At 41.6% G+C, this 25,320-nt stretch overlaps 1 protein-coding gene across 2 annotated transcripts in view; it reads left to right on the top strand.

Moving 5' to 3' along the window:
* LOC120931581 (rab-like protein 2A) overlaps positions 1 to 13,244 on the top strand; it is a 31,792-nt gene extending 18,548 nt beyond the window's left edge. For both annotated transcript variants that reach the window (XM_040343164.1, XM_040343163.1), the window contains exons 5-9: positions 3,196 to 3,275; positions 6,399 to 6,510; positions 6,649 to 6,746; positions 8,720 to 8,803; positions 13,134 to 13,244. In XM_040343164.1, coding sequence (XP_040199098.1) covers positions 3,196 to 3,275; positions 6,399 to 6,510; positions 6,649 to 6,746; positions 8,720 to 8,803; positions 13,134 to 13,214 — 455 coding nt within the window. In that variant the 3' untranslated portion in view covers positions 13,215 to 13,244. The remainder of the gene's footprint in view (positions 1 to 3,195; positions 3,276 to 6,398; positions 6,511 to 6,648; positions 6,747 to 8,719; positions 8,804 to 13,133) is intronic.
* Positions 13,245 to 25,320: the final 12,076 nt, after the last annotated feature.

Raw genomic sequence — 25,320 nt, 5'->3', positions numbered from 1 at the left:
TGTATATCCATTCAGACATGGAGCCCCGACCTGGTCCTGCCCCCTCTCTCCTGATTGGCTGACTGAACAGCTGGGGAAACCAATGGCGCCGCTGCTCTGTTTCTGCCAATCAGGAATAGTGTCCCAGATGGCTTAGACACCCGTGGACATCGCTGGAGAGAGATGGGGCTCAGGTAAGTAATTGGGGGGGGGGGTGCTGAGGAGGCTTCTATACACGTGTGTGTGTGTGTGTGTGTGTGTGTGTGTGTGTGTGTTTTTTTTTTTTATTTTTTTTTATATATCTTGATGCGTAAAATGCATTAAGATAAAAAAAACTGTCATTTAAAACTCCTTTAACTCCTACAAATAGTTTTGCTAAAGTTGTGCATTAACAATAAATCTTTTACTCTAATCCAAACAACTGAATCCAGAGTTGAAATACGTATTGTTTACATAAACTGTCTTACCTGGTGAAGTATTTGTAATTCTGTTCAGTTGGCCTTGTGATCACATAGCTTTGTAACTTTAACTACCTCCTCAGGGAAGTGGACATATGCAGGTGAGATGGCCGTCTGTTTCTGATGTGATTTTTTTGTTTTATATAAACGTCACTTCAGAAGTCACCCTTGGGCAGCCAGTGCTCCTGTTAATGGCTATGAATGGAGCTGTTATCTGACAGCTCACTTCACAGGCGAAGCGTACAGAGCTGATCCAAGTGGTTCTGTACCGTCTGGTCTCTGTAATAGGCCAATAAAAGTAATCACAATGTAAACAGTGTAGTGTTTACATGTGTGAGACGACCTCCTCTTCCTATTATAGGGGAGAAAAGGAGGGGCTAATAAATGAAAGATTATTCATAAGTTAAAAATTAGCAGCAGCAGACTGAAGGTCTTATGGTGGGATTGTTTTTAAATTCTAAGTACCCCTTTACATAAAAAGTAATACATACATTCTTGTACTGTTTTCTACTGCTGTGATAACTAATAAAACAATTATTTTAATTTCTTTTTAAATAAATGCAAATTGTGGGTACATTGTCAGGCTCCTGCACACACTGCCTACAGCTTTGTTGCCAATGACTCTGTATGGGTTTTAACTTTCAGAGCTGTAAACAGAGTGAATGAACTACAGGCGTGCTGATCAGCACACCCACATTTCATTTAAAATACAGTGGCACATAATGCTTGTAGGTTATGAATGAATGACACAGCTGTTTGGGCAGAGCCCAGCACAACCGCACTTTTTTTTTTCTAAAGTGACAGCGGGTGTCCATCTGCGTGCCTCACTGTGTCCCTGACTAAACTTGTGTTTAACATGGGCGTATATAGAAGGGGTGCCCGGCTTTGAAAAATCGGTGCTCCCCGGCCATAGGGCAAACTTTGCACACTTGTAGAGGAGAAATGGGGCTACATGTGTGCCAAGTTTCGGGTCCAGGGGACCTACGGCTGGCCGCTACCGGGTCCCCAAATTTACGGGAGAAATTACCATTTAACATGGGATTAAATGGAAGGGATCCCCCGGACAACACACTTGTAGAGGAGAAATGGGGCTACAGGTGTGCCAATTTTGGGGTCCAGGGGACCTATGGCCAGCCGGTACCGGGTCCCCAAAGTCCGGGAGATCAGGTGCAAAAAGGTGACTCGAGTATAAGCCGAGGGGGGGCATTTTCAGCACAAAAAATGTGCTGAAAAACTCGGCTTATACTCGAGTATATACGGTACCCATTTTTTGTAAATAGATACCATACATGTAAAGTCTTAAAAGTGCATGGGTTGGTTTAAAAACCTTTACAGCTCATAAGTTTTATGCCGCATACACACAATCACTTTATGTGATGAAAAAAAACGACATTTTCTGTGAAGTAAAAAACGACATTTTTGAAACTTCAATTTTCAAAAACGATGTTGCCTACACACCATCGTTTTTTCACAATGCTCTAGCAAAGCGAGGTTACGTTCCACCACGTTTTACCATTGAAGCTTGCTTCATAACTAGCTTCTGGGCATGCGCGGGTGTAAAAACGTCTTTTAAACGTCGTTTTTTGCTACACACGGTCAATTTCTGTGAAGTAAAAAACGACGTTTTGAAAAACGACACATAAAATTGAAGCATGCTTCAATTTTTTTTTTTTTTTCGTTTTTCACAAGACCTAAAACAACGTTTTCGCCCACACACGGTCATTTAAAGTGACGTTTTTAAAAACGTCGTTTTTTTTCATCACATAAAGTGATGGTGTGTACGCGGCATTAGAGTCAACTGTGAGCTCTAGTTAAATAATTGTCTCACTCTGACATCTGCAGTGGTATGATTATGGTTTACATACACAATCATACCCTGTGCATGTATTTGCGGGTGTGTGCAGGGTTACTGTGTTTTTTTTTTTTAACCTTATTGCTATCACACAGGGTTAACAAACCCCCATGTAAAAGCATTGGGCAGGTGACAGGTACTCTTTATTGAGACATTGCGTGTCTATTACACTCCAGTATCTCCCCTGCCCTCCAAAGCGTGTAACCAAGAAGAGATCTACTTGGTTAGATGCTTCCCTGCTGAATCGGCAAGAGAATAACCGCTCTGAAACTAGCAGTGACAAAATCATTGTCCCTTCCGGCCTTGGTGCAGAGGAAATCTGGGAGTGAATCTTCTCTCTTGGCTTCCTGAAGCCGATAGATGTAGTCCTGGAAAGAGTCCAAAGAGCTGAACTAGTTAATGATGTACTGTATCTAATGTACTAAACGCCACGGTTTAACCACCTAAATACTAGCAGGTTTCTTCATTTCCAAAATATTGTGGCAAAACATTCGATCACCTTGGAGTGTCTACTTTCCAAAAAGGAATCATTTCAAGGGTGTGTGCCCTATCCTGACATTTTTATTTGATACGTTTATTAACAAAAAGTAAAGAAAACATTATTTTATACTGTATAATACAACATAATTTAAATAAATGGTTATTAAATACCACCAAAAGAAAGCTATATCTGTTGCAAACAAATTATATAAAATCTATCAAAGCACTGAAAACTGAAAAGATGCCTGGTAGTGAAGTTATATACAGGTAATTCGTGTCTGAAGGGGTGGGCTATGGCATTGCAAAGAATGCAACCTGGGGAACTTCTGTTAATAAATTGATATGAGAAGAGAGAAATTCTGCTACTTTGCATAGGTCCCATTCTGCCTTAATCCATTTTTGATTCTATGTGTTCTTTTATTTCAGACTTCTGGGATACAGCAGGGCAAGAGAGATTCCAAAGTATGCATGCTTCCTATTATCACAAGGCACATGCTTGCATCTTGGTAAGAAGAAAAAAAACACGCAAAGGGAAACGCGCTAAGCAAAAAACATGCTATGGCAAAAAAACGCTAAGGGGGAAAACACGCTAAGCAAAAAAATGCTAAAGAAACCATGCTAAGCAAAAAAAACACTAAGGGAAAAATAACACGTTAAACAAAAAAACACGCTAAGGAAAACGCACTAAGGAAAAAAAACACGGTAAGGAAAAAACATGCTAAGCAAAAAAAGGACCCCTCCAACTTTTGAGCACAAGCCAAAAGAAAATACACAATCTCACTTTATAAATATAAACAAGCACGGTTGGCACATTTCTAAAGGTTTGCTCAGATTTATTGCTGCATGTTTTACAGCTGTAGTCCAATGCAGACACTCAAAAAAACACAAAGGTCTATGGCCTGGAATTTCTGAAATTCGAAAAATTGAAATTGGAAATTTTGTAAATTAGAACATTTTGATTTTCAAACTTCTGAATTTACGAATTTTCAAACTTCCGAAAAAAGCAAAAAGGGGGGGGGGGGGGCAGGACACGCTAAGGAAAGCACGCTAAGCAAAATAAACATATTAAGGAAAAAACACTAAACTTTGCTAAGCCAAAAATCATTAAGGAAAACGCGCTAAGCAAAAAACATGCTAAGGGGAAAAATCACAAGCTAAGGAAAACATGCTAAGGAAAAACGTGCTAAGGGAAAAAAACACGCTAAGCAAAAAAAAAAGTTCAGGGAAACAGGCTATGGCAAAAATAACCCACTATGGATACCACGCTAAGCAAAATAAACATGCTAAGGAAAAACATGCTAAGGGAAACAAAACGTGCTAAGCAAAAAACATGCTAAGGAAAAAAACGTGCCAAGGGAAACGCGCTAAGCAAAAAAACGCTATGGCAAAAAAAACCACGCTAAACAAAAAAACACAACTCGGCACACTGAGCAGAAGGCATGAAACCTAAAATAACAAAAACAAGACAGAGACAAAGTAAATCTTTTAATATTTAACTTACAAAATATGAATCTGAGGATTATAGTCTACCTTTAATCCCTTCATGTCCAGGGGTAATCAAACCAGTGACCAGACACAGCCGTTAATATATATTTTTATAATAAGCCGTGAAATGGGCAAAAAATTTGAAGAAAATGCAATTTTACTTTGTTTAGATTGGAATATATATATATGTGTTTGTCAAGCCCAAGGTGGGAGTGACACTACAAGCCAACAGGAATATATGGTGTGCAGTGGGCAGGACTACACGCACCGCCAGCCTGGCGGTGTACCACAACATGTGTGCGGGTATGCCTAATAATCTATTACACTTGCTGCAGCAGCATTATTACACTTTGTGTGCCACTGGTTGCAGTGCTGCCTGTCGATGGTGCCATGTGCGGCTGCAGAGCAGGGACACCATGCATTTCATTTTGGCCCCGGGAGAGGGGGTTTGAACACCCCTGACTCCCCCCTCCCCCTTATCTACACCCCTGGTTGGGTAATAGGCATTTGCATGCATGTGTGTCGAAGAGTTTTTAATTTTTTATTATTCTTGTTTGTGATTGTATTGAGGAAACGAAAGGTATTTTAATGGAGAATATCGGTCCCCTGATGTCTTCTCTGCCTCCAGCCTATGCAAATCAAGGGGTAGAATTCCTAATCTTACCCAACTGCTGCCACCAGGTTTATGATGCTCTGAACCTGAAAATGTACAGAGCTAAGCACTTCGGTGTGCTTCTGTTTTGCTGGAGTGTTCATTGATCTACTCCCATGTAGGAGCTGCGTGAACTTGGGGACCAGAAGCACTGGAAACTAGAGAGGAAGCAACATGATACCTGCAGATGGAAGTGATTAGGTGGTTTTTACAGCCACCCAATCACTTGTGCACAGGGCAGCCATCAGAAATTTTTGGGCCCCTTACACAGCTTTAGGCCTGGGCCCCCCCGAGCCTGACCACCAAAATTCCCCAGGGCTTGCCCATAGGCCAGCCCCCACCTGTATAAATATGTCAGCCCCACACATACACAAATCTATAAATACACAAGCCTCTGGCCCCTCTCTGTAGACAAACGGACCCCTCCATTTCCTTCACAGCCCCTACTTGTAAAGGAAATCTTCCTACCTAGTCCCATCTCGTTTTCACAAAGCTGACATGTTGCTGACACAGAGGAGCACAGTACATGCCACTCACATGAGGGGTGCACATGCACATAGTAGCCAGAGTTGGCAGTAAAGAGCTTGAGGTCTAAGCTCAATGACACAGAGAGCAGCAGAAGCTGTGAGATTGTTTCTATAGTGCACAGAGCTCCCCTTCTTCTGGCCTGGGCGGGATCCTCAGGCCTCGGGGCCCCTTACAGTTGTATCGGCTGTACCCCCCATGATGGCGACCCTGCTTGTGCATAGGTGACTGGAGTCAAAAAGGTACACCGAAACAAGTTAGCAGCTGAAGGCTTGTTATCAGTCTCTGACTGGAGGAAGAATGTTTAAGCTGAAGTCTAGCAAGAAAAATCTTTACAGCTTTAGTCACATTACTAGCCTTTAAAAAAAAAATGTTGTGCAGACAGCTGGATCATAGAGAAATCTTCACTGCATGGATGCCTGTCCTCTCCCTGTCTCTCACTAGGTTGGTAACCACTTTGTTGATCAACTGATCTCAGTCGTTAAAAAGCTGAGATTTAGCTAAACAAAAAAAAAACCCCACAGCTTTTGTCACATCACTTACCTGTAAAAAAAACTATGTCCCATTTTGTCTTAACTGCAGGGCTGCCTGTCCTCTTCCTTTCTCTGAATGTCCAGTGCTGCAGTGATTAACGGCTTCAGTGCTTCAGGCAGAACAGCAGTACAGGCAGTCCAACAGGGACATGCGTTGTCCTCCTTTTCTCCTCCTTGACTTGAGAAAAGTTCTTTAATTGATTACATTGCTTGTAGCATGATCTGCAAATGAGGAGAGTCTGATCAGTCACAGGATTCTTTTTCCCATTCACAGGTCCTGATCTGCTATTTTAATTCTTTCTAGCCAATGACTGTTTTATTTTCTGTTTTGGAATCTAAAATCCGAGAGCTTTGCTTGTACATTACATATTATATATAATACTTCTCTTCTGTCAAAGAGGTTTACTTTTTTTTTTTTTTTTTTTTTTACACAGGTATTTGATGTACAAAGAAAAATTACATACAAGAACCTTACCAGTTGGTACCAGGAACTGCGGGAATACAGACCAGAGATTCCTTGTATTGTTGTAGCAAACAAGATTGATGGTGAGCCAATATTTTGTAAGGTAGCATCTCTTTTCTGACAATGGCTGAACATGTTTATCCACCTTGTGCAAATGATGCATGTCACCTGTCGTCTACATTGTCACTAGTAATTCATCAGTACTGTCACTTGTTTTCTAGCTGATCTTCGTATGACTCAGAAAGGCTTTAACTTTGCTAAGAAGCACAGCCTGCCATTCTATTTTGTTTCTGCTGCAGATGGCACAAATGTGGTAAAGGTAATGCATATTATTAGTTATTATTTGCTTTCCAAATAGTTTTCATTAATACTTTTTTAGAGCTGCATGATTCTGGCCAAAATGAGAATTCCGATTTGTTTGCTTAGAATAAAGATCACAGTTCTCTCATGTTTCCCGTGACGTAAAATCTTTCACATTTATACCAAAAAAAATTGAGCTTACTTTTACTGGTTTAGTTTTTTTTTTTTTTTTTAAATCATTAAAGTAATTTTTTTCCAAAAAATTGCATTTGAAAGACGGCTGCGCAAATACAGTGCGACATAAAATATCGCAACAACCACCATTTTATTCTCTAGGGTCTCTACTAAAAAAAATATATAATGTTTGGGGGTTCCAAGTAATTTTCTAGCAAAATAAAATGATTTTAACTTGAAAACAACAAATTTCAGAAAAAGGTTTATAGCCGGATTCAGAAAGAAAGATTCTAATGATACGCCGCGTAAGTCCATGGATGCGCCGTCGTATCTATGCGCCTTATTCTTGTAATAAGATACGCCTGAAATCTGGCTCCATCCGACCGACGTAAGTCTCCTACGCCGTCGTATCTTGGGCGCATATTTATGCTGGCCGCAAGGGACGCTTCCATTGATTTACGCGTCGAATATGCAAATGACCAAGATACGCCGATTCACAAACGTACTTGCGCCCGTTGCATGAGTATACGCCGTTTGCGTAAGGCGTACGTCCGGCGTAAAGATAATCCACCAAATAGCTGGTCTAAGTCTGTTAGGATATGGACGTCAGAACTGCCGTCAGATTTTACGCTGTTTACGTTAAGTCTTACGTGAATGGGGCTGGGCGTAGGTTATATTCACGCATTGAGCCATCGTATCTTCGGGAGTATATGCAACGTGTATCTGAGCATGCGTGCATGCGCCGTTTGTTCGGCGCTTCATTTACATGGGGTCACGATTCATTATAATACAACATGCCCACTACCTGCCTACTTTGAATTAGGCGGGCTTACGCCGGCCCATTTACGCTACGCCGCCGTAACTTCGGGAGCAAGTGCTTTGTGAATACTGGCCTTGCCTCTCTATTTTGCCTCTCTATTTTGCCTCTCTATTTTGCGTCGGCGTAGCGCATATGAGCTGCGCTACGCCTGCTTAAACATACGCCGCTCTACCTGAATCTGGGCCTTAGTGTTTAAGTGATTAAACTTTCCAAATTTACACACAGAAGTCTATTCCTTTTATGTAAAAGACAAATTGTTACATTGTTTAGACTTATGCCTTGTACACACGGTCAGACTTTTGACCATGCAAAAGTCCGTCGGAAGTCTGACGGAAAGATAGAGAACCTGTTCTCTATCTAAGGTCCGTCGGACTTCCGGAAAAAAAAAGTTAGATGGAGACTACACACGGCCGCACTTTCCGAGGGAAAAAAAGGCGGTCTGACTTATTTTCTCGGAAAGTCCGGCCGTGTGTACGAGGCATAAGGTCCACTGTTAAAGAACGTTGTAATATCCATCAGACTGCCTGCATTTTTTCCTCCCTTCTTTTGATGGCTGAGAGAATTCTCTGCATAGAAATATTGGGAAATACTTTGTCAAGATCGTAATGGGAAAATAATTGCAATAACGATTCTTGACGATTAATCGTGCGGCTCTTATGCTTATGTGGTGGAGTCTACAAGCCTTCGACAGTGATTGGTTTTGTGGTGGAATGGACACGTCAGAGTTTAAAGATTACATGTCATGAGGAGGAGTGACTGATAGTTGTACTATTGATCTTGATGTAAAGTCAAGGAGGAGGGCACAATTTGGGGGGGGGGGAATATTATGAGGTTGGATTTTGTTTGAGGAAGTGGTATGACATTCATGCTAATATGTAAATTAGTAAGTTAGCGATTAGTGGTTGGAATTTGCTGCTGTCATTAAGGATTTGTGCATGTTTTACCAATTTACCATGATTTGTGCATGTTTTACCCATTTACCATTTTTTGTGTTTTAGTTGTTTACAGATGCTATAAAACTTGCTGTGTCTTACAAACAGAACTCACAAGACTTTTTAGATGAAGTAATGCGGGAATTGGAGGTAATGGTGACCCCACTGGAGTGTTTGGTGATCTTATTTAAAGCTGAACTCTATGCAGATATACAATGGAAACAGGTTGTGGGTATACTGCGCTGCTTAAAAGAAAGTGAAACCAGCTGCCAACACAGCTAATGTAGACAAATCAGCAAGACAAAAATAGTGGAAAATAGTGTAGCGCTATGGTCAATGATATCTGTGAAATTCAAAACCACTAATTGCTCCTGTAAAGAGTGTATAATAGCAATAAATTCACATGTAAATTCCTGCATGGAATCTACTATTACAACGAAAAATAAATAAATAAAAGTCCAATATGTGTATTAAAGTCCATATAGACGAATCACCACGTGAATAAAATTGAGGAAAAATCTTGATGATGTTCCAAATATGTATATTCAAATATGAGTGATCACCACCACCGATGAGGATAAATGGAGGCTTACCAGAGCTGGTGGACTTGAGCTGACATACGTCACTGCAAGTCAGATTAGGCTTATAGTACTAGTGTTAGTACACAGGATCAGGTGATACGAACATCCAGGGCCCTGGTTCAGCTGTTAGTTCAGATATACCGGTATGATAAGAAAGCCTTTGATCCATATAGCTCCACATGAGCCAGGTAATTCAAAAGAAACAAGAGAAGAAAGATAGCCACATAGCGTAATCCAGTAAAAAAAATATGTGTTTTAATTGAAATAAAAATCAAGTACACTCACATGTATCCTGACATAAAATCGCGTGGCATATAGGTTTGAGGCGGCAGTGGAGACGACCCACTGCCGCCTCAAACCTATATGCCACGCGATTTTATGTCAGGATACATGTGAGTGTACTTGATTTTTATTTCAATTAAAACACATATTTTTTTTACTGGATTACGCTATGTGGCTATCTTTCTTCTCTTGTTTCTTTTGAATTACCTGGCTCATGTGGAGCTATATGGATCAAAGGCTTTCTTATCATACCGGTATATCTGAACTAACAGCTGAACCAGGGCCCTGGATGTTCGTATCACCTGATCCTGTGTACTAACACTAGTACTATAAGCCTAATCTGACTTGCAGTGACGTATGTCAGCTCAAGTCCACCAGCTCTGGTAAGCCTCCATTTATCCTCATCGGTGGTGGTGATCACTCATATTTGAATATACATATTTGGAACATCATCAAGATTTTTCCTCAATTTTATTCACGTGGTGATTCGTCTATATGGACTTTAATACACATATTGGACTTTTATTTATTTATTTTTCGTTGTAATAGTAGATTCCATGCAGGAATTTACATGTGAATTTATTGCTATTATACACTCTTTACAGGAGCAATTAGTGGTTTTGAATTTCACAGATATCATTGACCATAGCGCTACACTATTTTCCACTATGCAGATATACAAAAACACCATATAATCCAGCTGTGTGTCCTCAAATCATGACCCGTATTTTTATAGATGCCATAAATAGCTGAATCAATCTTGATATTTACCTCCTGCAGTCTTCTGTACAATAGCATGCAGACTGCAAGAGGGGCAACACTTAGAGTCAATCAGGGCCTATTCCTTAGACCCCTTTTACACGGGGCGGATCCACTCAGCGGACTCCGCTATCTGAGTTGCAGATTGCTCCATTGATTCCTGCTGAGCCAACGGATGACAGGTCCGTCTGTGCACACTGTTCAGTGATAGACCTGTCTGAGTCCCGCTATCCTTTATGGCAGATCGGACGAAAACGGAGCCGCATGTCCGTTTTCATCTGATCTGCTGGATGGATGGCGAACTTATCGCCATATGTCTGTTTTGAGCGGATCTTATCGGATCAGATGGCAGGCGGGTGTCAGCGGACAAATCTCCGCTGACATCCGCCTGACCCATAAAAGTCAATGGGTGGCCCGCTCGGATACGCCTGAAAAACGGACAGGCAGATCTGAGCAGGCTTATCGTGTGAAAGAGGCCTTAGTGTACTACTATCAGTTCAATAAAAATGTATTAAAAGTAAAACAATTTAACTGTCTATAGTTCTGCACTTCTGCTCTAAGAAAACTGTCTTGGACAGCAGACTGTGGAAAATTACCAATTATTACCCATCACTTTATGCTGCTAACCCGTAGGATCTCTGTATATTAGTTTGATAAATACAGAAGAGGGTAAATGATAAAAATAATGCTCTCTTGAGTGTATGGTTTATCAAATATTGAACCCAGGCCACTGAACATAATAGCTTGGCTAAAAAGAAGCAAGCAGCTTGTATATATTTGTATGTTCTCTTGTAAAGTAGTGAAGGTGCAATATGAGATTGTGAATTGTGAAAGTGACTATCATCAAACAATCACTGGTGGTGAATCAATCACTGCCATTTAAAACACATACACCAGGAAGATTTTTTTTAGGTTTTGTAAAAAACAATGGAAGGGCTAGAAACTCTGTCAAGTTTCTACTGCATTTCCTCACTGGCGGAAAAAAAAATATGTATATTATCCCGCGCTCCCTAATTTTACAAAACAATTTCTATTGTGAAAAATATGATATATACATAGTGTTTGGGGTGGCCACAAACAATTAATCATGTTCAAACAACTGCTAATGCATAAAGTGATAAAAAGGTTTTGTTGCGCCTACTTCATAGCATAGCATACTAGCTCATTATGTGGCACTTACCTGATATCGAAGCTCCCGAAGTCCTCCTCGTTCGCCGCCGCCATGTCCCCTCGCAGATTCTTCCTGTTTTCGCCGCTCCGGTGCTGTGATTGGCTGGAGCGGCGATGACGTCACTCCCACGCATGCGCGGAAATACGGCATTAACCCTGGTTATGCGATTAAGAAAAACGCCACTTTCAGTGCGCCTGCGCCGTTGTCTACAGCGTGCATGCGCCGTAGACATCGGCTCTTGTAATTACTGTAAATATCTCCTAAACTGTGTAGGTTTAGGAGATATTTCTTGCATCTACAGGTAAGCCTTAATCTAGGCTTACCTGTAGGTGCAGGATGTGTGGTTGGGTTTACAACCACTTTTAATAGTACCTCATTTATTAAAATGAATGCACTTGCATGATAAAAAACATCATCGCTGGTAGTGAAATACAGCAGGGCCATGGCTTCCACGTCACTTCTGGTCCACTGCACAGCGACACCCGAATCCGCAAATACCACACCTTTTCCCGGCAATGCTTCTGTGCAGTCACTTGGTTTTCTAGGGTCTTACTCCCTAGCAGAGAGACTCCAGTGAGAGTTCATATTGTAATTTAGTTTTTAAACAGTAGCTGGGCATACAAATTTAAAAGTAAAAAAAAAATAATTATCCCAAGTCATTGAACGTAAAGCGGAGTTCCACCCAAAAATGGAACTTCCGCTTTTTGGAACCCTCCCTCCCTTCGGTGTCACATTTGGCACCTTTCAGGGGGGAGGGAGTTCAGATACCTGTATAATACAGGTATTTGCACCCAATTCCACGGGAGTCACTCCACTTCCCCCCCCCCCCCCCCCCCACTGCCTTCTGAGAAACACACAGGTCCCAGGAGACAGCGGGGACCACTGGGAAAGCGTTGCACTACTCGCTCAAGCGCAGTAGGGAACCGGGCTGTGAACCCTCAAGGTTTCACTTCCTGATTCCCACACCGAGGATGGCGGTGGGGGCAGCAGAGAGACGAGCGATTGCTCGTCTTCTGCTGCCGACATTGTGGGCGTGCTGGACAGGTAAATGTCCATTTATTAAAAGTCAGCAGCTGCAGTATTTGTAGCTGCTGGCTTTTAATATTATTTTTTTTTCTGCAGGACCTCCGCTTTAAGTGTTTTTTTTTTTAATATTATATATGTTTTTGATCTTTAACCACATTAGCCCTGCAAGGTTTTAGCCCCTTCATGACCAGAGCAGTTTTTGCTATTCGGCAATTGTGCGGTAATTCAACACTATACTCAAATGAAATTTTTATCATTTTTTTTTTCACACAAATATTGTGATAGAAATGAAAAAAGATTGAAAACTAAAAAACAAATATATTTTCTACTTTTGTTACAAAACATATCAAATAAAAAAATTAAAACAAATCACATTTCTTGATAAATTCAGGGCAAAATGTATTCTGTTACATGTCTTTGGTAAAAAAAAAATCCAAATAAGAGTATATTAGGTGGTTTGTGCAAAAGGTATAGCGTCTACCAGCTAAGGTATAAATATATACAGCTATGATGTAGTACTAGTAATGGCAGTGATCAGTGACTTTTATAGTGTGACTGTGATGGGCAATCTGGGTAATGTAAATAGATTCTCTTTTGATTTGGGAAGTTACCATTTTTTTTATTTTGAGCTTAAAATCTAATTTCTTAATTTTCCTTACAGAATTTTGAGCTTGAGAAGCCTGATGATCAGTCTCAAAATGAGGAGATCTCTGAAGACAATGAGTCAAAGAACGCTTCATGAGATGCTATTAAAGAAGACTTTTGAAAACAATACTGGACATACTGTAGGTTTCTGTATCATTGACCAAGCCCACTACCTACCATGCCAGGATTTCACAGTACAAGGGACAGACCATGAGGGATAAACCTCAGTAGCTTTTAAACTCCTTATGAAACTAAGTGGAATGATAGGGATTAAATTGTCCTCAACTTTAGACTGTTGTATAACAGTCTCAGAGACTACATGCTACCCTTGGCAAAGACCAAGTTATTACTCATGTACATTTGGAGGGTGGCAACGTCAACTTGGGACTGCTATAGTGAATTTAATTATGTGGACTTGTCTGGCAAGGGTTAATTTGTCAGCTGTTATATGCAATGTCCAGTTGCTCAGAACCAAGTAAGAAATCGGCTTGTTACTGGACTTTTATGGACACCGTTACTCAACAAAGAATACTCAAACTTCTAGGAGACATCCTTTAAGATGGTCTGCACTTTTCAGTTTCATATCTGAGTGGCAAATTGTTTTTCTTCTTATTCATTAAGACACAGAATCGGAAGTAAATAAGCGATAATTAGGTTTTTACTGCTGCCTACAGCAGGTATTGGAAATAGGGAAAAAAAATCTCCATTCCTTAGGATGATGGACAATTTTTCTCTACTGAGAAAAGTTTATCCATTTTTTATTAGACTTTTTACATTTCTTTAACAATTTTTTTTTTTTTTTTTTTTTTTTACTTGATTTAAAGGATCACTAAAGGAATTTTTTTTTTTTTTTTAAGCTAAATAGCTTCCTTTTACCTTACTGCAGTATTGGTTTCATGTCCTCATTGTTCGTTTTTGCTTTGAAGTAGCTGTAATTCTGCTGTGATCTCCACACTTCCTGCTTGTCTGGCTCCTTATGAAAAATCTCATGGCAGCTTCTCACTGTGGTCCAAGCTGTGTGTCTAAAACTCCTCAGAACCAATCAGATTCATTTTAAAAACAAAACACTGCCCTGGATTTGTTTGTTTTTGTTCTGTGGGTCTCTTTACTTCACAGAAGCATGAAACCAGTTTAAAAACGAAAGTGAAACTAAAGGCACATTATATGATTGAATTTAATCTATTTTTAATAATTTTTAAAAGGAATCAGTAAACTTTTATGTCTCTACCCTGTAAACAGTCATTTCAGCAAAAAAATGTTTTTCCTTTAGTGACCCTTTAAGTACTTCATTGCTGACATAAACCTGTAATGTGTCCTTGTGCCACTGGAGTTTTCCAGACAACTAATGCACTGGTTTGTTAGCCCCCAGAGCTCTTTACAGGTCCAGGGCCGCAGCACAACCACTTGTGTGATCTAGTCTGACAATTCCCTAGGGGGTATGCCCCCCCGGATGGGTGGAAAAAAACCTCCTGGAATGTGGCATTTAATCACTAGGTTCTGCATATGGTACTCTCCAGTACCCTAGTTTGCTGCAGCATGCTCTCCAGGCCTACTGCCTTAGAAAGTGTCTGCACTATTAGAGCTTGGCGCACTATTCATTTTTTTTTTTCGTGCTATTGTTTTTTTTCTAAAGAAGTAAATGCGCAGGAGAAATATGCGCAGCACCTCTAACTGCACACTATATCTTCCCACCTTTTTTTATTAAGTAGTCCTTTGCCACTGCTCTACTTGCACGGGTCACACAGTTTTAACTCTTTGTCCTTGCTGCTGTCTACAGTAAGTTGGTCAACTCCAGTCATGTAACCTCTTCTGTTATCAGCAGCTAGTTTGTGAGTAACCAAGATCTGCAGTGCCCCTCCTCAAATGCCGATTGCCTGGATAGTTGTTCCGACCAAGAGTTTACACATGCCTCAAGTCTTTCCTAGCTCCCTCATGTGTGCTCCCCTCCTCTGCAATATCTAGGAAGTATTTTTTACACCTATGCTTTATTTTACATGGATGTAGGGGCTGTAAGTGTACTTCTACACGTTCCCCCCCAGGCTCTTCTCTGTCCTTCCTGCAACTGGAGCAGTTACTGTACACTCAGCTGATGATACTCTAAGGAGGTGTCTCACAAATCTGTTCTGGATGTGTTTGTGCCTCAGAAGCCCTAGTCTGCTTATATAGCTCATAGGCTTAAAGCGGTGGTTCCCCCTTAAAAACAACTTTTTTTTATTCCACTGCCCCCCCACATTCCATCACGATTAAGGCACATATTTTTTTTTCCTGCTGTACATACCTTACTACAGCATATTCACCCGTGCATCCGGGTTGCGAGTCCCGCGGGAGTGGGCGTTCCTCACAGGCTGTTGATTGACGTTTTCCCCAAAAACGAGCTCCCCCCCGTCGCGTAAGCCACGTCACGGTTGGCGAAAGGAGCCGAACGGCGAGTCGGCGCTATACTGCGCATGCACATCGCCGTTCGGCTCCTTTCGCCAATCGTGACGCGGCTTACGCGGCGGGGGGAGAGCTCGTTTTTGGGCAAAACGTCAATCAACAGCCTGTGAGGAACGCCCACTCCCGCGGGACTCGCAACCCGGATGCACGGGTGAATATGCTGTAGTAAGGTATGTACAGCAGGGGAAAAAAAATATGTGCCTTAATCGTGATGGAATGTGGGGGGGGCAGTGGAATAAAAAAAAGTTGTTTTTAAGGGGGAACCACCGCTTTAAAGAAACTGGTTCTTATTGGCAAAAACCTGTGTCTGAAACTACTACTGTTAACTACTACTACTAAGTCTAGGCTCCCTAAAGGTTTTATGACAACTGTCAACTTTTCCAGTTCATATCTTACTAGAACCTTTTCTGTACAGAGACTGGACTAATCCTGACAAGCTGATCTGTACTACCAAAGGCATTGCCGAGCAATAACTTTTTGGGGAAGCATTTATTTTCTGGCTATTACTTGGCTTAATACAATGCTGACTCTTCCAGTTGAGGATGTTTCAGTGTTTAAGGATCAGGTTGACAAGTGACTGGAAGTCCTTTCCATGTCCTTGTTTTAACTAAAAGGTCCTGCTATGAAACCTGCTTTAGCAGGAGAAATTTGCTAGACCATAAGGATATGTCCGACATATCCAAAACTATCCTTACTGACCATTGAGTTATGGTGCGTTTAGAGTTTTTAGCCACTGCATTACACTATAGTGTTGGCAGATTAGTGTATATTGTATATCAGATCTTTAAGATGAAGCTCCTATCTGTTAAAATGCAGAGAACACTCTTGCTGCGACATACGGGCATTACAGCGGCGGGTCTTGCAGACACTCCGTGTGGCAGCAGGAAATTAGATTGTGGGTGTATATCTGAGAAGCCTACTTTTGGCTGTCAGGTGGAAGTAATCTGGCACCTCTGCCGCCTCCCAATTGCTTCTGAACCCCCACCGATAATGGGCGCCCCAACACACACGTGTTCCTGCCATGTATACTGGGCTGTTCAAGCCCATCAGTGCACCCCGGGGCTAGCATAGCAGGTGCCACCGATTGGAGAGGAGAAAAACTCCTGGAATGTGGCATTTAATCACCAGGTTCTGCATATGGTACTCTCCAATATACAACAATTGATGAGGTTTTGATGTGAGCTCTGTCATCGGGGGTGGGGGCCTCTGCAGCCTGGGGGGGGGGGACTTGTGCCAACTGAGAGAGACTTGTACAGCCTGGGGGGATTTGTGCAGACTGGGGGGGGGGCTTGTGCAGACTGGGGGTGAACTTGTGCAGACTGGGGGTCCCTGAGGGAGGAGGCTTATGTAGACTGGGGGGGGGGGGGGTTAAGCCGACTGAGGGGAGCTTAAAGTGGAGTTCCACCCATAAATATAACATTACATATGTAGTTTAAAAAAAAAAATGTCATTAGTCCTTTACGAATTTTTTTTTTTTTTTTTTTTTTTTTTTTTAGATGCCTTCAAAGTGTTGTTGCTAGGCAGAATAGTTAATCTTCCCATTTCCTGCACCTAGGTGCTTAATGCTTCCTAACCTACACCGCACAGACTCCTGGGAATGTAGTGGGTGTAACTTTCCAGGAGTCTGTCCATTCCCCAGTCTCGAAGAATCATGTGACTTGGACAGTACAGGTGCTGAAACCTGATCTGACACTGCTTGTGCAGCACTGAGCATGTGCGAGATTTGCAAGGCTGAAATCCAGGGAGTCCTACAGTCTGGCTTCATGATGCACACACTTAAGATGGCCCCAGTCAATTTCTATTTTATAAAGCGTCTAAATGCTCTAACAACCTAACAAAACGGACCTTAGTTTACAGACTAACTTTACTAGAATACATTAAGCTTGTGTATTACAGGGGTATTTATATTTAAATATGAAATTGTGGCCAGAACTCCACTTTAAGCAAGCTGAAGGGTAGGACTTGTGCAGACTGGGGTTCATGGGAATATCTTGACACACAATGGAAGAGGCAGATGGCAATGGGGGAGCCCGGGTCAACTTTTGCACCAAGGACCACAAGTTTCAAGCTACACCTCTGCCCCTATTTGATGAAAAAGTACACTAGGATTTCTTTGGGTTCATTGAGGCTCATAATTCCCACTCCTCTGTGTTTGTGATCTGCTTGAAATATTGCTTTTCTACAAAACTGACGCATGATGGTTTTTACGTGACTGGCCAATAACTTTTTACTGTAGGCAGCAGTGAAGCCTAATTATCTCCAATTTACATCTGATTCTGTGTCCATTAATATACTCCGATAAACAAATTTTATGTATAGAAGTCCTGTGTTTTGTTACACGCTTAGACGATCTGCAATGTACTCTGGAGTGTTTGGATTCTCAACCAGTGCAATTGGTAAACTGGCCATCTATGACATCATCAGTTATGTCTTTCAAAATAATTTGATTCACCGAAACAACACAGCCTGATTGTGATACTTCAGAAACTTCACAAGAGGAAACGCCAGAAGGGTTATATCTGGAGAAAAGTTTTGTAGCCACACTTTGCCAAGTTCACGGTTTTCTCTGAACGCTTGGCTCTCTTGTTTTTATTGGTATCTTATGCAAGGATCGCACATGGATTGTGTTCTGACTAAGAAGATTACACCTTGATGTGTCACTTACACATTAGGAAGATTACACCTAATCTTCTTAACTGATAAAGAAAAACTACTTCAGGAAGCTGCCTTGAAGATTTCCCCTTATAATAATGAATGTATTGTTTTGAATATTGAGGTAGTTTCAAGACAAATCAACAAAAGAACCTTTGATTTTGGATGTTGTCTTACTGTTCTTCCTTTAAATAACCACTGTTTTGCTTGGCTTAGATTACTGATCAGACTTCATTAGCAAATTCATAGTAGTGTTACACTAAGGCCTAGTACACATGAGAGGATTTATCCGCGGATACGGTCCACCGGACCGTATCCGCAGATAAATCCTCTCGAGGATTTCCACGGATTTGGATCCGATGGAGTGTACTCACCATCGGATCGAAATCCGCGCCGAAATCCCCTCGCGATGACGTGTCGCGCCGTCGCCGCGATGATGACGCGGCGACGTGCGCGACGCTGTCATAAAAGGAATTCCACGCATGCGTCGAATCATTACGACGCATGCGGGGGATCCCTTCGGGCGGATCGATCCAATGAGTCTGTACAGACCACCGGATCGATCCGCGGGAGCCAATTCAAGCGGATAGATTTGTAGACATGTCTACAAATTTTTATCTGCTGGAATTGGGAAATTTCCGCGGATAAATATCCGCAGGAATGTACACACCATAGAATCTATCCGCTGAAACCGATCCGCTGAGATTTTTCAGCGGATGGATTCTATCGTGTGTACGGGGCCTTATGGCATCATAACAAGCCTTGTTATTAAAGCGGAGTTCCAGTCACCCAGTTAATTTTTTTTTTTTAATACTCCACGGTAATTGGGTCCATTAATATGGTCCTTTTTTATTAATGTTTAAATAGTTTAAAACTAACCGGATCTCGGAGGCAGGCAGGTTCCATCTCTGCTGTGGGCATCTGAAGCCCTCTTGTTTCCATTTCCGGGCTTTGGTGCAGCTGGCTACCCAGCATGCACCTCCCGATCTCGTGCCTGCACAGTAATGCTACTGTGCGGTGCTCCTTCCTCCTGACCTGTTGCCATAGCAATGGCAAACATTGGTGCAAGTTCCCGCCAAAGGGTGCTATAGCAACCTCCTGTTCGCATCATTTCCAGTCTGGGATTTCAGTATTAGGCGACTCCCATGGACTCCTTGGATAGATGATGCCAATATCCCAGGAGTCCATGGGAATCGTCTATTTATGTCATCGTCCAGACGACTGGAGCTGGAAGTGCACCAGAAAATAAAGACATTTTATAAAAAATAAAAATTGTTTACCAATTAACATAGAAATGCGGATGGGCATTGGACTTATTGAAAGTAAAAAAAAAATGAGTGGAACTCCGCTTTAAGATGTTAAATATTTCTGTATCTTTTACCATGAGATCATTTGATGTATGCTTCCTTATTATATATAAAATATCATTTTTTTTTTTATTTGGTGTTTACTTATATATATATTTCTGTATAAGACTGGTTGAATGTTTTGTTTTATGGAGATAATTTGGTTTACCAGGCAATGTTAACAGTGCTTTGGCATGTTTATGTCTCTTAGTTCATCCTACTGATTTAGTCTCCCTGCTTACTGGTAGAATTTGCAGAACTGGGCGATTATTGACGTACCGTATTTATAGACGTATAACACGCACATGCGTATAACACACACCCTAACTTTAAGAGGGAAGTTTCAGGGACAAAAAAATCCACAGCCCCCTGCGTATAACACGCAGGCACAGTTTACCCTCTATTTTCAGGGTAAAAAAGTGAGTGTTATACGCCAATAAATACAGTATATGTTTTTTATTCACCTAAGGAAATGGGCTCTTGATTGCTCTTCAGTTTATGTATTGTTCCCTGTCATTTAAATAGTAGATGCCAAAACTCTGAAATTGGAGTTTATTGTTAGATGGTAGGGCATAGCACAAGAAGGATCAAGGCTTAAAGTGGTTCTAAAGCCGGGTACTTTTTTTTTTTTTTTTGTCAATCCGCGGGTTGAACGAAAAAAAACTGTCGGCTCCGGTCGGAGCTGCTGTACTAACTGAGCAAGGTTATTTCAGCAATCTCCCCCACTGAGCTGTTGTGCTATAACAGGTGGACGGCCCCCTGCCACAACACTCCGATCATCGCCATCGCTCTCTGCCATTGGCTGACAGCACTGATCTGGAGTTGGTCGAATGCTTGTTTTTTTCAGCATGCATGTCCAACAGAAGCCATCCGAATGGCCAGCTTCTGTCAGACAGACCAACATACATACGGGCCGCCGTTGTCTCCTGACATTCGGCCCGTGTGTACAGGGCTTTAACCTCCCTGGCGGTATGATTCTTTCAGAAAAAAAGGTGCTGAAAGCGGTACCATTATTTGCAAGGAAATTTGACGTTTTATACTGTAGACCTGTAATTTTTAGGAGTAACTCACTTAAATCTGACCAAACAAGAGTCTAGTAGGCATCCCGGGTATGACATTTTTAAAAAAAACAAAATTATAAATTATTATAATAATATAATTATAATAAAAATTATTCAATAATGTAATCAACTCAAAATCACTGAAATTTGCTCAGTTGCAGAATTGTCGCTGTCATTACTTTTATTTTTTTATGACGAATTTCCCCACAAATCGCTATCGCACAATTCTGCAAGTGATTATAATTTATTATCGCTGTTTTCTAGCTGCTCTAAAACCATTTTTGACATAAAAAGACACTTTTGGTTGCTATGGACAATCTACAGTTTGCAGGCAGAAAGAACAGTTTTTTATTATATAAAAGAACATGTAGGGCACTGGGCAGACCACAAGGGACAAGGAGTGTGTGTTTTTTTTTTACATACAGTACTGTAATCTATAAGATTACAGTATACTGTGTGTATTGTGTTTGTTTACGTTTTTGAATTTGGCGCCGTTCTCCGCTCCCGTGCGTCGTAACGTCGCAGGGAACGGAGATCGGCGGCACAGGAGGATGCTGTGTGAATCGAGCGAGCACCCGCTCGCTCACACAGCGCGGTGGCATCGCTGGATCCAGGGACAAGGTAAGTAAACACTGTCTGTGGATGCTGCGAGGCAAGCCCGAGTCTGACTCGGGGTTACCGATCGCAGCACAGAAATCTGGAATCGGGAACACCGCCAGGAGGGTTAAGGCAGAAGGTTTTACAATAGAATGCATGAAGATAAAAACCCTTCAGTGTGCAGTAGCCCCCTGATTACCTGAGCCCAATCTCAATCAAGCGATGTTGCACGAGAACCTTGGCTGCCTGGGACTCTCCCTCCTGATTGGCTGAGACACAGCAGCGGGCGCCATTGATGTCAATCATAGACAGTTGATTGACAGCAATCAAAGTCAGCAAGCCAATGAGGAGAGAAAAGGATAGGGCCAAGCTGTGGCTCTGTGTCTGAATAGACCCAAAGAAGCGGGTCGGCTCGGGTGACCCATAGCAAGCTGCTTGCTGTGGAAGAACTCAGCAGTAGGGAGGGTCCAGGCGCTACGGCAGTTACCGTTAAGAAGCCTTTCCTTAGAGATTAAATCTCTTTTGCTCCAGATGAAAAGAGTGCCCTCTTGTCCTCTGTGAGGAATTTAGGGTGAATATCCCCCCTTAATCTTCTCTTCTCAAGAATAAATAGCACATAACGCCTGAAATAATCCTGCCCGAGGGCATTACACTGAGGCGATGCGCTGGCGGGAGAAAAAAAAATCTCCTGCAAGCAGCATCTTAGGAGCGGTGTGTGTATACCGCTCCTTCCCATTGAAAACAATGGTACACCGCGGTAATGAGCCTCTGCAGACGCACATTGCCGGCGGTATTCATCCTTTTTTGGCAGCTAGCGGGGGTTAATACCGCACCGCTAGCGGCCGAATACTGCCGCAATTCCAACGGTATAGCACCGCTATACCGCCACCGCACATCCTGCCCCAGTGTAAAAGGGGCCTAAATCTATAATCTAAAGGCTATGGAAAATTTCACAGACGCTCACAGTTTTAAAGGATCACTTCCTTTACCTTACTGCAGTACTGGTTTCATGTCCTCATTGTTTGTTTTTGCTATGATGTTGCTGTAAAACTGCTCTGATCTCCACACTTCCTGGTTGCCTGTTTCCTTATAACCATCATACTGGGAGCTTTTCACGGTGGTCTGAGCTGTCATTACTGTGTGTCTAAAACTCCTCAGAACCAATCAGATTCATTTTAAAAACAAAACACTGCCCTGGATTTGTTTGTTTTTGTTCTGTGTGTCTCTTTACTTCACAGAAACATTAAACCAGTTTAAAAACGAAAGTGAAACTGCAGGTACATTATATGATTGAATTTAATCTATTTTTAAAAGAAATCAGTTAACTTTTATGTCTCTATACCCTGTAAACAGTCATTTCAGCAGAAAAAAAAAAATTCCCTTCAGTGGCCCTTTAAGGCTCATCATGTTTAGTATCCATTTACCCAATGCAATGCTATCTTCTATATATATAAAACTCAACGTGTGTGTGTGTGTGTATGTATGTATGTATGTTCCAGCATCACGTCCAAACGGCTAAAAATATTAACATGAAACTTGGCACACATGTTACTTATATGTCAGCAACAAACATAGGATAGGTGGTTTAACCCTTACCCACCCCCATTTGCCATGGTCGGGGTTTTCCTTTAAAGTCCCATTCAACTCTATGGGAAATACATGTTACTTCATAACTTCCAAACGGCTGTAGATATTTCGATAACACTTGGTCACATGTTACTTATATGTCCACTTAAACTATAGGATAGTTAATTTAACTACCCCCATTTGTGAGGGTCGGGGTTTTTGTTTAAAGTCCCACGCAAATCAATGGGAAATGTATGTTCCCACATAACTTCTGTACGCCTGGAGATATTTCAATAATACCTGGTACACATATTACTTATATGCCAAATAAAAATATATGACAGTTAAATTAACCCTTACCTACACCCTTATATAAAAGATGGGTATATTTATATTACTATGATTTTCCTCCCCAAAAGGTTAAGATAGGAAGACTGGGCAACGCCGGGTATTCAGCTAGTCTTTTATATTTTATAAAAGTGTGGGTATTTATACTCACTATCGACTGGGGTACACCTTGCTAGTACCGGGTTGGACCCCCTTTTGCCTTCAGAACTGCCTTCATTCTTCATGACATAGATTCAACAAGGTGTTGGAAACATTCCTTCCACCACATCCCAAGGGTGCTCTATTGGATGAGATCTGGTGAGTGTGGAGGCCATTGGAGTACAGTGAGTGCATTGTCATGTCCAAATAAACAGTGGTGAGATGATTTGAGCTTTGTGACACGGTGCATTATCCTGCTGGAAGGAGCCACCAGAAGATGGGTGCACTGTAGTCATAAAGGGATGGACATGGTCAGCAACAATACTCAGGTAGGCCGTGGTGTTTAAACAATGCTCAATTGGTACTAAGGGGTCCAAAGTGTGCCAAGAAAATATCACCCACACCATTACACCACCACCAGCCTGAACCGTTGATACAAGGCAGGATGGATCCATGATTTCATGTTGTTTATGCCAAATTTTCCTCCCAATTCTGATGCTCAGTTTCAACTACAGCAAGTCATCTTCACCATGTCTAGATGACTAAATGTATTGAGTTACTGACATGTGATTGGCTGATAAGCAATTTGTGTTACCAAGCTATTGAACAGGTGTACCTAATAAAGTGTCCTGTGCGTGTATATTGTGCTTGTGTGCTTTATCCACTTGAAGACCCCTTCACGCCGATATACGTCGGCAGAAGGGCACGGCTGGGCACAGGCACGTACAGGTACGTCGCCTTTAAGAGCCCAGCCGTGGGTCGCACGCGCGCGCGACCGACCTAGTCCCGAGCTCCGTGACAGCAGAACCCGTGGACCCGATCGCCGCCACTGTCCCACGATCGGGTCACAGGAGCTGAAGAACAGGGAGAGGTGTGTGTAAACAAACCTTCCCCATTTTTTTCTGTGGCTTGTCACTGATCGTCTGTTCCCTGTCATAGGGAACAACGATCAGTGACGTCACACGTCCAGCCACGCCCCCCTACAGTAAGAAACGCACAAAATTAAAGTCTGACAGTAGCTGATAAAGTAAAAAGTAATGTTTTGCATTATAACTAGTTTGATACCTGTTGAAATCAAGCTGTTTTATTCACCTCCGTCACTCCTGAATCATTATTCTCACTGACTTCCTGGTTTGCGGTGCGCGTTCATTCTTGCTACATCACGTCCTAATGGGAACTACAGCTCCCATTAGGCTTAGCCTCCATGCCTGTGAGGGATAAGAGAGCATCTTCACGCAGGGCTGTAGTCACAGGGAGGGGGTGAGCACATTCTGCTTTCCACCATGCAAAGCGGCTCAGATGCTGGTGGAAAGCAAGAAGAGGAGAGACAGGAAATGGCATTTTCAAACCTGGATTACTGTATTTTGGAGGTCAAAAGGAAAAACGAGGTAAGTGATATTTAAATGCTCTAGCTTACAGCAATCCATTGATCTAATAAAAGACAAACCTTTAGTGTTTCTTTAACCCCTTGGTGCCCCCTAGTGGTTAACCCCTTCACTGCCATTGTCATTTTCACAGTAATCGGTGCATTTTGATAGAACTTTTTGCTGTGAATATGACAATGGTCCCAAAAATGTTTCAAGTGTCTGATGTGTTCGCAATAATCTCACCATAAAAATCGCTGATTGCCGTCATTACTAGTAAAAAAAAAATATTAATAAAAATGCCATAAAACTATCCCCTATTTTGTAGACGCTATAACTTTTGCGCAAACCGATCAATAAGCGCTTATTGCGTTTTTTTTTTTACCAAAAATATGTAGAAGAATACGTATCGGCCTAAACTGAGGAATTTTTATATATAATATATATATATATATATATATATATATATATATATATATATATATATATATATATATATATATATATATATATATATATATATATTATAGCAAAAAGTAAAGAATATTGAATTTTTTTCAAAATTGTTGCTCTATTTTTGTTTATAGCACAAAAAAAAACCCTCAGAGGTGATCAAATACCACCAAAAGAAAGCTCTATTTGTGGGGAAAAAAAGGACGCCAATTTTGTTTGGGAGCCAGGGCGCACGACTGCGC

This window comes from Rana temporaria, chromosome 3 (assembly GCF_905171775.1).
Source record: "Rana temporaria chromosome 3, aRanTem1.1, whole genome shotgun sequence".
Taxonomy (NCBI): domain Eukaryota; kingdom Metazoa; phylum Chordata; class Amphibia; order Anura; family Ranidae; genus Rana; species Rana temporaria.
Note: the sequence above shows the minus strand (reverse complement) of the source record. Positions and strands in the feature narration are given on the sequence as shown.